Source organism: Dipodomys merriami, unplaced genomic scaffold (assembly GCF_024711535.1).
Source record: "Dipodomys merriami isolate MVZ:Mamm:240054 unplaced genomic scaffold, mDipMer1.0.p SCAF_9, whole genome shotgun sequence".
NCBI lineage: Eukaryota > Metazoa > Chordata > Mammalia > Rodentia > Heteromyidae > Dipodomys > Dipodomys merriami.
In genome coordinates, this window is record NW_027206512.1 from 20,618,649 (window position 1) to 20,635,398 (window position 16,750).

At 42.6% G+C, this 16,750-nt stretch overlaps 1 protein-coding gene across 1 annotated transcript in view; it reads left to right on the plus strand.

Annotated features, from left to right (window-relative positions):
- Scarb2 (scavenger receptor class B member 2) overlaps positions 1-16,750 on the plus strand; it is a 63,584-nt gene that overhangs the window by 37,208 nt on the left and 9,626 nt on the right. The window contains exons 3-8 of the mRNA XM_070012811.1: positions 5,124-5,271; positions 6,597-6,785; positions 9,840-9,931; positions 11,019-11,138; positions 12,432-12,601; positions 15,661-15,779. Of these exons, the coding sequence (XP_069868912.1) occupies positions 5,124-5,271; positions 6,597-6,785; positions 9,840-9,931; positions 11,019-11,138; positions 12,432-12,601; positions 15,661-15,779 (838 nt within the window). The remainder of the gene's footprint in view (positions 1-5,123; positions 5,272-6,596; positions 6,786-9,839; positions 9,932-11,018; positions 11,139-12,431; positions 12,602-15,660; positions 15,780-16,750) is intronic.

The following is a 16,750-nucleotide window of genomic DNA, read 5'->3' on the forward strand; positions in this document are numbered from 1 at the left end:
CTTCTTACCCTCAACCTGCTGTTTACCAGTAACCTTCCTGTTTCTGTCCATTATTGATCAGCTGGTAATGAGTACCAGATTGGTTGATATTGTTACCAACACCCCTTCTCTGAGTGCTGGGTCTATCCTAGTATTTCCAGAGTAGCAGGAGTGCAGGGGAAAGAACTACTTTGGTTTCCTTGGACTATCATGTATTGAGAGGAAAGCTGCTCACCGTCTCTGTGTCATTTTTTGGCCTCTGTGGGTCTTGTTGTCTTGATTTAGTTAGAGCTCTGTAAAGGCTACCAGTTAGTCATGTCTTCGGGTAACAGGCTGGGACTGCAAGTGGCTGAGGGAAGTCATGAGATTAACCTAGAGTGACCTGACTTACTCATCCCACCAAGGGAATTACATCTTTAGTGGTTTGGAAAACCTTGGATTTGACTTTTTGAACTTCATTGGGAAACCAACTCAAGTTACAGGCTTCACATGATGCGTGTCTTCATACTGAGTTTCCCAGGGGGCTCCTACAGGGTAAGCTGGAAAGAAAACATTTGAAAAGACACCTCTAGAATTATTAAATACAAATAAACATAAATCAAGGAGGTCCTACTCCTGGGATCATTGAAGCTTTTTAGGTTCATGACTGAGTGCTTGGGGGAAGAAAACAAGAACAACTTGGCATGGTTGTTGATTTTTGACATTAGATAACTTGGCAAAGTTGACCTAGACCTATTTTGAGTCCCCTACTTGGCTCTCTGGCCTGGATTTTATGTGTACAAATTGACATTTACCCTTGGTCACTTTTTCTGCTCAGTGGTGGGCAAGGCCAACATAGATGGTAAGTATTTGTGTTATAAGCAGCTTCTCCTATGGAAAGTAGAAATCTCCTCTAAGGAGACCCAAGAGATTTGGGCAAAGCTTTCTTTAAGACACTAGCCTTGGTTGAACAGGGGTTTAGTACTGAAACTTCCTATTCTCTACCATCTAGTAGATCACTTTGGATTAACTGCTGCAAAGAGTCAGGGACCATGAGGTCAGGTGACCAGGATTTTAAATTTGGTTGATTCCTAAATCTCTATTTTCTTTTTTCTTTTCTTTTTTTTTTTTTAATTTTATTTTATTATTTTTTTGTGAACATACTGTACAGAGGGGTTACAATTACATGGGCAGGATAATGCGTACATTTCTTATCAAGCATTGCAGCCTCCTCCTTTGTTTATCCTTCACATCCCTTTCCAGCCTCCCCCCTCATACCCCCAGCCAACCCCCCCCCCCCACCAACGTTGTAAAGCTGGTTTTCGACATGACAACTTGTACTTCTCATTGTTGCAACAGGTCCACCTGTATCCTTAAACGACTTGTTTTTTCCCATCTCCTCCACAAGTTATACTGACATCAAATATAGTGAAAGCAGGGGTTATACTGTGGGGGAGGGACATACAAAGCAACAAAGAGATAATCTTATAAATGGGTTAAAAACAAATGCATGAAAGAAAAAAACATTAAAATACATATCTAAGGGTTCATTTTCCTGACATCACATTATCTGACCTTTTCCGCTTGACTTATACATCTAAATCTCTATTTTCTTGTCTATAAAAAGGCTAGGTTGCCAGGTGTTATTGGCTCATACCTATAATCTTAGCTACTCAGGAGGCTGAGATCAAAGGATTATAGTTTATAGCCAGCCTGGGCAAGAAAGTCTGTGAGACTCTTATCCCCAATTAACCAGCAAAAGCTAGAAGTGGAGTGAAGCTGTGGCTTGAGTGGAAGAGTACCAGTCTTGAGCAAAAAGTTAAGGGACAGCCTCTAGGCCCTGAGTTCAAGCCTCAGTATGCACCCTCCTCTCTCCCCTTTCTCTCTCTCTCTCTCTCTCTCTCTCTCTCTCTCTCTCTCTCTCTCTCTCTCACACACACACACAAAGTAACAATTATTTTTTTGCCAGTCCTGGGACTTGAACTCAGGGCCTGGGCGCTGTCCCTGAACTTCTTTTGCTCGGGGCTGGGAAGGTGGCTCAGTGGTAGAGCGCTTGCCTTGCATGCTCAAGGCCCTGGGTTCGATTCCTCAGCACCACGTAAGCAAAAAGAAAAAAGCCGGAAGTGGCACTGTGGCTCAAGTGGTAGAGCACTAGCCTTGAGCTGAAGAGCTGAGGGACAGCGCCCAGGCCCAGAGTTCAGGCCCCACGACTGGACCCAAAAAAAACAAAAACAAAAAAAACAAAAAAAAAAGAACTTCTTTTGCTCAAGGCTAGCACTCTACCACTTGAGCCACAGTGCCACTCAGGCCTTTTCTGTTCATGTGGTACTGCGGAATCAAACCGAGGGCTTCATGCATGCCAGGCAAGCGCTCTACCATGAAGCCACCTTCCCAACTCCAAGGTTACAAGTTTTAGATGAGGGGTGACTGCAATCAAGAGAAAGTACCTCTGGCTACTTTGAGTAAGAAGGGAAACACCTTCAATCAATGGTACTGTGAGATCTCAGGCCATCCAAGGCCTCTGAATAGATTGACTGTGCTGGGGTCCCTCAGCACCTGTAGCTGATACTTCCACACAGCTACCCAATGCCCTGGAGGAAGAGAGATCAGGCTTATCATGGGGGAAAGAAAACCGGACATCAGACAAGTTAAAAGTCTAGGGCAACCAGGCGCCAGTGGCTCACACCCTTAATCCTAGCTACTCAGGAAGCTGAGATCTGAGAATCCCGGTTCAAAGCCAGTCTGAGCAGGAAAGGCTGTGAACTCTTATCTCTCATAAACCACTCAGAAAACCAGAAGTGGCGCTGTGGCTCAAGTGGTGGAGCACTAGCCTTGAGCTGAAGAGCTGAGGGACAGTGTCCAGGCCCAGAGTTCAAGCCCCATGACTGACTGGGAAAAAAAAAAAAAAAAGTCCAGGGCAAACAGCTCTCAACTTCTCACTTCATAGGTATTTGGACAGAACTGTGTCTGATCCATTATATTCCTTTTGAACTGGAAGGATGTGTAATCATGTTTTTTCTCATCATGACATACATGTAGCATTTGTTGGAGGCATTCATTGGTTTGAACCCCCATACATTACTAGTTTCTGTTTAGCAGGTCTGACCCAGAGAGAATGAGACAGCTTTTGTATTCTGACACTTTTCCTGCCCATCTGTGTATTCTGTCATGATTACAGACTTTAAGGATTAAAAGAAAATGAAATCATGTAGGCTAGACCCTTTTAAAGTGTCCTGCTCATATTAGATTTTTACTATAGTCTAGAGTTTAGTACTCTGCACTACAGATTCATCTGTCCATGTGTGTGTGTGTTTATGTGTTTGTGAGCACACGTGCACGTGCATCATTTCTGGGACTTAAACTCAGCCTGGTCACTGCCCCTGAGCTTTTATGCTCAAGGCTATCACTCTGGTACCTGAGTCACAGATCCATTTCTAGCTGTTTGGTGATTAATTGAAGATAAGAGTCTCACAGACTTTTGCTGCCCAGACTGGTTTCAAACTGTGATACTCCGATTTCAGCCTCCTGAGTAGCTAGGATTACAGGTATGAGCCCTCAGCACCTGGTAGGCCTCATTTTAAAAAATGAATTTTCACTTGAATTTAAGTTAGAAATAAAGACATTACTAAATAAGTTAAAAGCCAAACTGAATCTGTGGATTGAAGTGAAACCTTTGAAAATATTTCAGGAGCAAACTATAACTCAGAGAGAGTTTCTTGGCTTTAATTTCCTGGTCAAGGCACCCCTTGACCTATACTCTTCCCCTATCATGGAAGAATGGAAGGAAAATAATTGTTTGTTTTTGGTTTTGAGGTTTTTTTTTTTTTTTTTGGCCAGTCCTGGGGCTTGAACTCAGGGCCTGAGCACCATCCCTGAGCTTCTTTTTGCTCAAGGTTAGCACTCTACCACTTGAGCCACAGTGCTACTTCCAGCTTTTTCTGTTTACATGGTGCTGAGGGATGGAACCCAGGGCTTCATGCATGCTAGGAAGGCATTCTACCACTAAGTCACATTCCCAGCCCCTTGTTTTATGAAAATCTTGTCCTAGGCTAGGAATGTGGCTTAGTGGTAGAGTGCTTGCCTAGCATGCATGAAGCCCTGGGTTGCATCCCTCAGTACTACATAAACAGAAAAAGCTGGAAGTGGTGCTTTGGCTCAAGTGGTGAGCACTAGCCTTGAGCACTGAGAGGCTCAAGGACAGAGCCCAGGCCCCGAGTTCAAGCCTCAGGACTGGCAAAGAAAGAAGGAAAGAAGGAAGGAAGGAAGGAAAAAAGGAAAGAGAGAGAGAAAAAAGAAAGAACAAAAGAAAGAAAGAAAGGGAGAGAGGGAGAAAGAAAAAGAGGGAGAAAGAAGGAAGGAAGGAAAAGCTTGTTCCTAGGCTTCATTTCCTTCCTGTATTTTAGCTTTAATTTGCAGTCTTCAGTCTCTAAATAATTACTATATTGGAACTGTTATTGAAAAATATACATTGGGGGGCTGGGAAGGTGGCTCAGTGGTAGAGCGCTTGCCTTGCATGCATGAGGCCCTGGGTTCGATTCCTCAGCACCACATAAGCAAAAAGAAAAAAGCCGGAAGTGGCGCTGTGGCTCAAGTGGTAGAGCGCTAGCCTTGCGCTGAAGAGCTGAGAGACAGTGCCCAGGCCCAGAGTTCAGGCCCCACGACCAGACCCCCAATATATATATATATATATATATATATATATATATATATATATATACATTGGAAAGAGGGAAGGGAAAGTGGTTGAGGGTGTGAGATTGATAGGAATATATTATAAGTATGTGTAGAAGTTAACAACAAAATCCCCCTTATATAACTAATGTAAGCTAATAAAAGATATGTATCTATATATACACATATGTAATGTGGATATTACATGTGTATATGTGTATACATATACATCATATACATATAGATACACACACACACACACACACACACACACACACACACACACACACACACACACATATATTTGAGGGCTGGAGATGTGGCTCACGTGGAAGAGCACCAGCCAAGGCAAGCAAGCCTAGCAAGGTAAGGTCCTAAGTTTAAGCTCTACTACAAAAAAAAAGTGTGAAAATTTTAACTTCAATATTGATGAGAAGGGAAGGTCTTGCTTATTAAAGTGGTGTCAATTTTCAAATAAAATCTTTTTCTTTTAGGGAACTCAGGAACAAGGCAAATGTTCAGTTCAGAGACAATGGAACAACAATATCTGCTGTTAGCAATAAGGCATATGTTTTTGAAAGAAATCAATCTGTTGGAGACCCTAAAGTTGACTTAATTAGAACCATAAATATTCCTGTAATGGTAAGTTGGTATTTTAGTATAATGCTTGTGGCTTTTAGAAGGGGAAAAGATAAGGCTGTCATGGTTTTATCTAACTTAGGAACTATTATATTTGTTCATACACATCTAGATAGACCCGGGTTGTGGTTTAGTGGAACAGAATTTGCATATATGACTCTCTGTGTTTGGTAGCTAAACACTGATAGTGGACTAGGTCCTAGAGAGTACAGATCAGATCCTGTCCTGCCACACTGTCTACTTGTGCAATTTATGAAGGCCTAGCAACCAGTCTGGCTCAGTGGGACAGTTACACCACCTTGTGGCTAATGATGCCACTGTATTTGCAAGAGCTTTTCTCTTGTGACAGGACAGTCTGCAAATGACCATACTTAGCTCATATATTCAAAATGTAATATACAAAAAGAAAATAAGTAAATAGTCTTATTCCTCTAAATGCAGCCAGAGAAGAGTTCACTGTCGTGTGTGTGTGTGTGTGTGTGTGTGTGTGTGTGTGTGTGTGAGAGAGAGAGAGAGACAGACAGACAGACAGACAGAGAGACAGAGAGACAGAGAGATACAGAGACAGAGAGGTACTGTAGCTTGAACTCAAGAGCCTGCATGCTGTCCCTTAGCTTTTTTTTCTCAAGGCTAAGGCTCTACCACTTGAGCCACAACTCCACTTGCAGATTTTTTGGTAATTAATTGGAGATGAGAGTCTCATGGAAGTCAGATGCCACTGGGTCACGCCTATAATCCTAGCTACTCAGGAGGCTGAGATCTGAGGTTTGCGGTTCAAAGCCAGCACTGCCAGGAAAGTCCATGAGACTCTTATCTCCAGTAAATGACTCAGAAAAAGCCAGAAGTGGTACTGTGGCTCAGGTGGTAGAGCACTATCCTTGAGCACAAAGGCTCAAGAACAGCACCCAGGGCCTGAGTTCAAGCCCCAGGACCAGCAGGAAGGAAGGAAGGAAGGAGGAGGGAGGGAGGAAAGGAGGGAGGGAGGAAAGAAAGGAAGAAAGGAAGGAAAGAAAGAAAAAAAGAAAGAAAGAAAAGAAAGGACGGGAAAGAGAAAGAAAAGAAAAGAAAGGGAAAAGAATAGAATAGAAAAGAAGAGTCTCATGGGCTCTCTAGCCCAGGCTGGCTTCAAACCGCAAATCCTTAGATGTCATTCTCCTGAGTAACTAGAATTGTAGGTGTGGGCCACAGCACCCACACCCTGGTTAATTTTTCAGCTATTCAATGTCAACATTTTTCATCAAAGTTTCCAGCTCCCAGTGCTGAGGGGTAGAAAAGTGTGTGATACTTTGGAGGAGACAATCATGTGTGAACTTGTCTCTGCTCCTCAGACTGTCATAGAATGGTCCCAGAACCACTTCATCAGGGAGATCATCGAGGCCATGCTGAAAGCCTATGAACAGAAGCTCTTTGTGACTCACACAGTTGATGAATTGCTCTGGGGCTACAAAGATGAGATCCTGTCTCTCATCCATATCTTCAAACCCGATATCTCCCCCTATTTTGGCCTGCTCTTTGGGGTAAGTTGAGTTTTTTTCCCCCCAAGCTTCTTTATTCCTCTGACAGTGGGGAAAAGGACTGACACCCATGTCAGATTTCATCTTAATTCTGGATTAAGGGAAAATCACAATCAGAAAATGCCTACAGATTTAAATATGTAAAGTACATGAGAAATAAGAAAGTAGAAAACATAGTAGTAAAATAGATAGTTGGAGAGTAGGTAATAGCAAAAATGTTAGCCTCAGGAAGAAAGTGTTACATACGTTAGCAGCTGGGCTCCAGGATTGTGAGGAGTTTGTGTCTCTTTAAATGTATACTTTTTAAACTGGGTGCCAATAGCCTCATCTTTGTAATCTCAACTACTGGAGGCTAAGGCCTAAACATTGCAATTCAAAGCCAGCCTGAACAGGAAAGTTCATAAGACTTTAATCTCCAATTAACCAGCAAAAAGCCATAAGTGGAGGTATGGCTCAAGTGGTAGAATACTAGCCTTGAGTGGAACAAAAGAAGAAATTGTAGTTATTTGGAGGCTCCATCTGTCTATTCTTAGTGTAAACCCCTTAATATTTCATTTCTTGTGGCAAAAGGAAATCATTCTGAACCTAACCCCAAGGGTTAGGTTAACAACTTTTACTCAAACAAAATGATAAGCAAGTTTTGAAAATTGTCTCTGTGACCTAGCTACTCAGGACACTGAGATCTGAGGATCATAATTTGAAGCCAGCCTGGGGAGGAGAGTCCATGAGACTCTTACCTCCAGTTAACCACCAAAAAGCCAGAAATAGAGGTAGAGCTGTGGCTCGAGTGGTAGCATCCCTTCTTTGAGCACAAAAAGGCTAAGGGACAATGCCCAAGTTCTGAGTGCAAGCCCCAGTGTTGGGGCGCGCGCGCGCACACACACACACACACACAAACACACACACACACACAAGCACACACACACACCCTCTTTAGAGTGGAGGTCCTTTCTCAACTTTAAATTTGAGAATGGAAATTGTCTATCCCCACAATGACCACACACACACACACACACACACACACACACACACACACACACACACACACACACACACACACACACACACACACACACACACACACACACACACACACACACACACACACACACACACACACACACACACACACACTCTTTAGAGTGGAGGTCCTTTCTCAACTTTAAATTTGAGAATGGAAATTGTCTATCCCCACAATGACCACACACACACACACACACACACACTCTTTAGAGTGGAGGTCCTTTCTCAGCTTTGAATCTGAGAATGGAAATTGTCTATCCCCACAATGACCCTAGATATTGAGGCTGAAAATGACACCTATTATCTCCTTGAACATGTATGTCATCCTTAGCAGATTGTTCCTTATACCATTTCACAGAGATTGCTCTGCCCGGCACAGGTGTGACCATTCTCTCCAGGAACATCAGAGGACACCCATCACTTTTCATTGGGAAGCATCCACCCACAATTGATTTCTTAGGGGTTTTGGAATTCCTTTCTTAAAAAAAAACTTTGATTTGTTTCCACCCATCTTGGACTGTCTATCAAGGTCTTTGCCCAATCCAAGCCACTCTTCTGAAAGTCATGTAACATTACATTAAATTTCCAATTCCCAAAGCAATTATGCTGTTTCTCTCTTTCAGGTACTGACAACGCCCTGTGAGACAATTTTTCTCCCCTAACTCTATAAAAAAATAAGCTTGGCTTTGTCTCATCAACAAGTTGTACTGGTGGGGCTGGGAAGGTGGCTTAGTGGTAGAGTGCTTGCCTTGCATGAATGAGGCCCTGGGTTTGATTCCTCAGCACCACATGAGCAAAAAGAAAAAAGCCAGAAGTGGTGCTGTGGCTCAAGTGGTAGAGCGCTAGCCTTGAGCTGAAGAGCTGAGGGACAGCGCCCAGGCCCAGAGTTTAGGCCCCACAACTGGACCCAAAATGTGAAACAAGTTGTACCGGTGATATTCAGGGAGCCAAGCTTAACTAAGATTAGAATAACTAAAAAGTAAATACTAAAAAATCCTCAATAATACTTTATTTTTAGAATAAAGCTTATGAAAATTCTAATACTACTTTGTTTCTTCTTCCTGCAAATAAGACAGTTAGGAACACAGACCTTTCATTGGTCTATTTATCTGGATTGGTAGAAAATGTTTGGTAACTATAGTTGTTAAGTTAAAAAATATTTCAGCAAAAAAAAAGAAAGAGTGGAGGTCCTAAAAAAAAAAAAAACTTCCCACTTCTAAATCTTGCACTCTGGTAAGGCAGTTCAATACATATTCCCTCCAAGTTTCATAGGAATACAGCTTCCACTGAGCCAGAGAAAGCACAGATCTTTTGAGAAGTTGCTACTAGGTCTCCCTTCTCCCTTCTAGGATGATGTCAGGAGCCCCTCCTTCAGGGAGGTACAAAGGTTTCTTCAAGTTCACTTGATCACTTGATCTCACTGGCTTCAGTCTACCTGACAGCACATTCATGGTACCTCTGTTTTTCTCAGATACCATTTAATTGTATAGCTTACTTCTCTGCTTTTGTATCATTGAATTCATCAAAGTTATAACCACCTGGGATCATGGGGTTGTGAGAATTTCATGAGATAATTCATGCAAAAAAATTGAAGCCAATATCAGGAATACTATAAATAATAATTAAGGGTGTAGAACTTGTTCGGTTTCCCAGAGATCACAGCTTAGACAGAATTTCTATGTTGCAGTCTTGTGGAGGATTACTTGCCTTTTTTATTTGTGTGTGCTTGTTTTGTTTTGTGCCAGTATCAAGGCTTGAATTCAGGGTAGCATACTCTACTCCAGTTTTTTTGCTTATGACTGGCATTCTACTACTTGAGTCATGCCACCAGTCTGGCATATTGTTGATTAATTGAAGATTAATCAGGACTTCAAACTTCTATCCTCAGATCTCAGCCTCCTGAGTAGCTAGGATTACAGGTATAAGCTACTTCCATCACAACATCTAGACTAGTATTTGACCAAACAAGTGGACTATAGACAAGGAGACATAACACTGTCATTACTGTAAATGAGCATATTCACTTATTTTCAGAAAAATGGGACAAATGATGGAGACTATGTTTTTCTAACTGGAGAAGACAATTACCTTAACTTTACAAAAATCGTGGAGTGGAATGGAAAAAGGTAAGTCTAATAACTTGTTGATATAATTGTGTTCACTTAAACTGAACCTACACTGTTGGAAACTGAGTTTTAAGGCTGAGGGTATAGTTTAATGGTAGGACAGATTTGGTATCTGGAAGGACTCAGTTCCCCACAGCTATCCTTCTTTCCACTATAGCTTTACATGGTGGAAGAACCAACTGGTGCACTGGAGTCTCTCTTATAAGAGCACTAATCTCATTCCTCAGGGCTCTGTTCTCATGACCTATTCTGAAAGCCCATCTTCTATTACCATCACCTCTCAATGTATAAATCTGGAGCGAACATAAGGCCTTTGAACTTGAGATCCTGCTGCCTCACCCTCCTGAGTGCTGGAATTATAGATAGGCATGCACCAAAATACCCAACTATATGTAACCATTTTTTTAAACTCCTTACATGCTTTTGGGGCTGGGAATGTAGCTTGTCTAGCATGCATGAAGCCCTGGGTTTGATTCCTGGCACTGTGGCTCAAGTGGTAGAGTGCTAGCCTTGAGCAAAAGCTCAGGGACAGTGCCCAAGCCCTGAGTTCAAGCTCCAGGACTGACCCCTCCCCCAAAAAAAGACAAAAAAAAAAAAAACAAAAAACATGCTTTCACTGCTGTGCTTTTAGTGAGGATGATGTCATTTCTGTATTGATCTTTCTTATGATCCTAGAGAATTCTCCATTATTTTTGGAAGAAATCGGTTCAGAGGGTAGGGGAGTTAATGGTCTGTCATAAATATTAAAGAGCTGGATATGTCTATCCAGACTCCATTTGCTTCTGTCCTGCATTATCAGTGCTAAACTGGATTGTGCTTTAAGTAGATCAATATTTCTAAATCTGAATGTCATACACACTTTTTTAGAGGAAAGAAATGAGATGTGGAGCCATTACCTTGATCAAAATTGACTTGGGGTCAGGACCTACTTTTTCTCCTGTTTTCTAATTCCTAAGCACTCCTGTGAGTGTGAGTGACTAAGATCCTGTGGATAACCAGCTGCAGTTATATCTGGGGAAGTCCTGGTCATCTCAGAGGATCTAAAATCCAGTTTGGTTGTCTTTCCTTGGGTGCTTATCAAATGCAGGTCACTTGACTGGTGGACAACAGACATATGCAATATGATTAATGGAACAGATGGCGATTCTTTTCACCCATTGATAACCAAAGAGGAGGTCCTGTATGTCTTCTCTTCGGACTTATGCAGGTAGGAACTTTAATAATCATTATCATTAAAAAATTGTCTTTGAAGCCGGGCGCTGGTGGCTCACGCCTGTAATCCTAGCTACTCAGGAGGCTGAGATCTGAGGATCGCGGTTCAAAGCCAGCCCGGGCAGGAAAGACTGTGAGACTCCTATCTCCAATAAACCACCAGAAAACCGGAAGTGGCGCTGTAGCTCAAGTGGTAGAGCGCTCGCCTTGAGCTGAAGAGCTGAGGGACAGCGCCCAGGCCCAGAGTTCAAGCCCCATGACCGACAAAAAAAAAAAAAAAAAAAAAAAATTGTCTTTGATTGTAGGATCACCCAAAGTGTGAGGGATATCTATAGATGTACTTATTATGTATGTTCATGTATATTTACGAATTTTTATGTGCTCTTGGCACATTGAGAGACAGTATCACGTGGTGGGTACAACACAGATTCCAGAGCCTGGCTACGCTGGCTTGAATCTAAGCTGTACTGTTCACAGCTGTGTAACCTTGGGCAAATTATTTAATCACTGTTTTTCAATTTTCTGCTTTGTAAAATAAGGATACAAGTAGAAACCTTCTATGGGAGGGGTTCTTATGAGGACATAGGAATTACTCTTTTAAAAAAAATTGTTTTTGATCAGCCATGCTTGAATTCAGGGCCTGGGTGCTGTCCCTGAGATCTTTTGCTCAAGCCTAGCGCTCCACCATTTTGAGCCACATTGCCACTTCTGGTTTTCTCATGGTTAGTTGTAAATAAGAGTCTCATGGGGACTTTTCAGCTTGGGCTGGCTTTGAACCATAATCTTCAGCTTTCCACCTTCTGAGTAGCTAGAATCACAGTCATGAGACACCAGAGCCTGGCACCATAATCATTTTTTTTGTTACAATTTATCGCCTACTTTGGGACTGGGAAGGTGGCTCAGTGGTAGAGCGCTTGCCTTGTATGCATAAGGCCCTGGGTTCAATTCCTCAGCACCATATAAGCAAAAAGAAAAAAGCTGGAAGTGGCGCTGTGGCTCAAGTGGTAGAGCGCTAGCCTTGAGCTGAAGAGCTGAGGGACAGCACCCAGGCCCAGAGTTCAAGCCCCACAACCGGACCAAAAAATAAACAAACAAAAAAAACAATTTATCTCCTACTTTATTCCACAGGAAGCTGGCAGAGTTCCTCTCAGTCACTCTTTTGTGTCATTTTCCACTTAGTCCAGAAGCTTCCATGTTGTAACTGAGCTCCACTGCTAAATTACTATTCTGGCAGATGTTGCATGTTAAATACAGCTCACACTGACTTTTTATCCTTCCATCCTGACAGGTCGGTGCATGTAACATTCAGTGACTTTAAGAGCATTCATGGACTGCCTGCCTTTCACTATACCGTGCCTGCTGAAGTCTTATCCAATACCTCTGACAATGCTGGCTTCTGCCCACCCAGTGGCAATTGCCTGGGCTCAGGAGTGTTGAATGCCAGCATCTGTAAGAATGGTAAGATCTCCCAGAGAGGCCAGGGTTGTGGGTGTCTAGAATATAGACACAGGGTACAACAGAAAATACAGGGACAGTCGTGGGGCTTGAACTCTGGGCCTGGGCATTGTCCCTGAGCTCTTCACCAGTTGAACCACAGCGCCACTTCCAGTTTTCTGGTGGTTAATTGGAGATAAGAGTCTCATGGACTTTCCTGCCTGGGCTGGCTTCAAACAACAATCCTCAGATCTCAGCCTCTTGAGTAGCTAGGATTATAGGCATGAGCCACCGGTGCCCTGCTCTGACCTTTTTAAGAATGATATTTTGACACATGTTTATAATCCTAGCACTCTAGAAGCTTTGGCAGGAAGATCAAGTATTCAAGGCCAGTCTGGGCTAAACAGAGAGACTCTATGTCAAACAGAAACTGTCAACATGGCTGGCTACTAGATGTTTTTAAAATTATCATTTTTTTGTGATTTAAAAAAAATTCATACATGCCATGCTGATACTTTTCTAGGCAGTGGTTTACTTAGAAGTCTTAACTGTATCAATAGCTTATTTTTGGAACATTTCTTTTTTTTAAATTTTTTTTAATTTTTTTTTTTTTGGGGGGTCCAGTTGTGGGGCCTGAACTCTGGGTCTGGACACTGTCCCTCAGCTCTTCAGCTCAAGGCTCGCGCTCTACCACTTGAGCCACAGCGCCACTTCCGGCTTTTTTCTTTTTGCTAATGTGGTGCTGAGGAATCGAACCCAGAGCCTCATGCATGCAAGGCAAGCGCTCTACCCCTGAGCCACCTTCCCAGCCCATTTTTGGAACATTTCCTGTGTGTTGCTGTCCTAATTGCTTTATATATTTGTATGTGATTCACTTATGTAAAGAATTCACAGGTTTCATGTTCCAAATACTGCTAAAAGAGAAATTACACAACGCGGTTTTCAGACCACACATTTCTTTCTCTTTTGCTAGTTCTGGGGCTTGATCTCAGAGCCACATGCCCCCATGCTCAGTTTTCTGGCTGGTGCTCTACTACTGGAGCCATGCCTCCAATCTGTCTTTTTTCTGTTTAATTGTTGATGGTGTCTCAGAGACTTTTCTGCCCAGGTTGACTTTGAATCATAATCCTTCTGATAGCATCCTCTTGAGTAGCTATGATTACAGGTGTGAGGCACCAGTGCCTGACACCTAGCATCTCTTAATGTCTGAGCCTCTGCTTCTTTTCATGAATGAAGCAGAATTATCAGTGGGACCCTGGCAAAGGTGGGTTCCTTCTATTAAAAATGAGTTTTAAGTCGGATGCTACGGAATTGCTTATAATGGCACAAATACATAGCCAATTGATCTCTCTTTTATAACTGTGGAAAATGGTTTAGAGAAAGAGAAGTGCTTTTTATAAAAGTTCATCTCTGCATCGATCCTTGCTAGATTTGGTGATCTTCTCATAGTCATCCTGCTTTTTTTTTTTTTTTAATACTATAATTTTTCTTCAAAGTTCCTGGGCTGGGAAGGTGGCTCAGTGGTAGAGCGCTTGCCTTGCATGCCTGAGGCCCTGGGTTCGATTCCTCAGCACCACATAAGCAAAAAGAAAAAAGCCGAAAGTGGCACTGTGGCTCAAGTGGTAGAGCGCCAGCCTTGAGCTGAAGAGCTGAGGGACAGCGCCCAGGCCCAGAGTTCAGGCCCCACAATTGGACCCCCCCACAAAAAAAAAAAAAGTTCCTCTGGGAGCTGGGCACTAGTAGGCTGAGATCTGAGAACTGAGGTTTGAAGCCCAGCCCTGGCAGACAAATCCAAAACACTCTTACCTCCTATTACCCAGTAAAAACCCAGAGATCGGGATGGGCCTCAAGTGATAGACTGACAGCCTTGAGTCATAAAAAAGCCGAGTGAGAGTGTGAGGCCCCAAATTCAAGCCCTTGTACTGTCACTTTAAAAAAAAAAAAAAAACAGTTCTGGGAAATTTTTCCTCTTTCTAACCCTTTCTCTTGAATAAAGCTAACTTTTTCTCTTTAGTCGACTTGGCTTTTAAAATCTCCTTTTAAGATAATTCTCGTGTGAGGCACATGCCCAAGCAGAAAATCAGACCCTATCACAAAATATATCCTAGCAAGTGTGAGTTTAAACCCCAATAGCCCTCAAAAGAAGAGTCCCCTACCTAGTGCTTAGACATTTGGTAACCTTTTTACAATAGAACACAATACCCCTACCTAGAGAATGGGCATCTGCCCCTGATCCTGATCTCTCCCTTTCCCTTACTGGGTGAACAGACCTGCAGTTGTGGCCCTGTTCCCTCACCCATGTGAAGACATAAATGTAGATACCTTTTTCCTACTATGTTGCCATAATCCATAGAAAGATTCTCAACACTCAAGCCTCTGGCTGCCATGCTTTTCCTCTTCCTTTTGTGGATCCCCAGATTTAGACTGAGAAGTTATCCACCCCAGGTTTATATTCAATTGTTTTCAGTTCTCCAGGGAAATGTTTTTAGGTAATGGTTTGAGTGTCCTGGATCAGGCAGATTGGGGATTGAGTCCTTGTTAATACTGGCCATATTGGCTAAAGAGGTTCCTTCCACACATCAGTTTTCACATCCATAAAACAGAAGTGGTTGTACGTTTTTAGAAGATTGTATGAGAGTGAGAGATAGTATATTCAAATCACTCAGAAGAGTGTCTGGCTCCCATTAAGCCCTCAGCAGCGATTTGACTCATGCCTGTAATCCTGGCTACTCAGGAGGCTGAGATCTAAGGATCATGCAACATAAGATGAATAATTCTAGTTTCATAGAGCTGTTGAAAGCATTCGTTAATACATGCAAAACACTTATGCTTTATAGATTCAGTAAATGTTTATTGAAGATGAAATAATTTAACCAAGACTTGAGTGTATCGTGCAATAAAATGGAGGCATAAGAGATGGCAGGAAATGATATATAAATCTTGAACTAGGATGTATAGAAAGGTAGTTTGGCCATTTTTTAACATGGCTTTTTATCCTTTAGGAACTGCATTTGTTGTTAGGAATTTTATATTCCTCTTAAAGTTTTACTCAGCATCCTTCTTGTCTGTCTCCTCAACACCAGGTGCTCCCATTATCATGTCTTTTCCACACTTCTACCAAGCAGAGGAGAAGTTCACTTCGGCCATACATGGCATGAATCCAAATAAGGAAGACCATGAGACATTTGTGGACATTAACCCTGTGAGTGCACCTTCCTCCCGGGGAGAGAGTAGAGGGTTTCAGCCTGAGCTTTTTTTTTTTGTCAGTTGTGGGGCTTGAACTCTGGGCTTGGGTGCTGTCCCTGTGCTCTTCAGCTGAGCATTCTTAAGAAACATGCAATCTTGCTGTGTGCTGGTGGCTTAAGTCTATAATCCTAGCTATTCAAGAGGCTGAGATCTGAGGATCATCACAGTTTCAAGCCAGCCTGGGAGAAGAAAGTTCATGAGACTCCTATTTCTAAAGCTCAGGGACAGTTCCTAGGCCCTGAGTTCAAGCCCCACAACTGATGAAAGAAAGAAAGAAAAAGAAAGAAAGAAAGAAAGAAAGAAAGAAAGAAAGAAAGAAAGAAAGAAAGAAAGAAAGAAAGAAAGAAAGAAAGAAAGAGAGAAAGAGAGAGAGAGAGAGAGAGGGAGAGAGGGAGAGAGAGGGAGGGGGGGAGGGAGGGAGGGATGGAGGGAGGGAGGGAGGGAGGGAAAGGAAGGAAGGAAGGAAGGAAGGGAAAGGAAGGAAAGGAGGGAGGGAGGAAGAGAGGGAGGGAGGAAGGGAGGGAGGGAGGGAGGAAGGGAGGGATTATTCTTTACCCTGATGCATTCAAGTGGAGAAAAATGAGTCCAGTGTTCCTTGAGATGTGGTCTCATAGCCAATAATTAGAAGGCCACACTGCAGAAACATGCAGAAATATGAAGACACTTATTCCATCTATCTGGCTGGCTGGCTGGCTATCTGTCTGTCTGACTGACTGTCTGTCTGTCTGTCTGTCTACCTACCTACCTACCGACCTATCAACCTATTTGTTTATCTACCTACCTACCTATCAACCTATTTGTTTATTTATTGTTAGTCCAGTCCTGGAGCTTGATCTCAGGACCTGATCTCTTATCTTTTTCACACAAGGCTGACACCATACCACTTGAGCCACAGCTCTACTTCCAGATTTTTGCTGGTAAATTTAA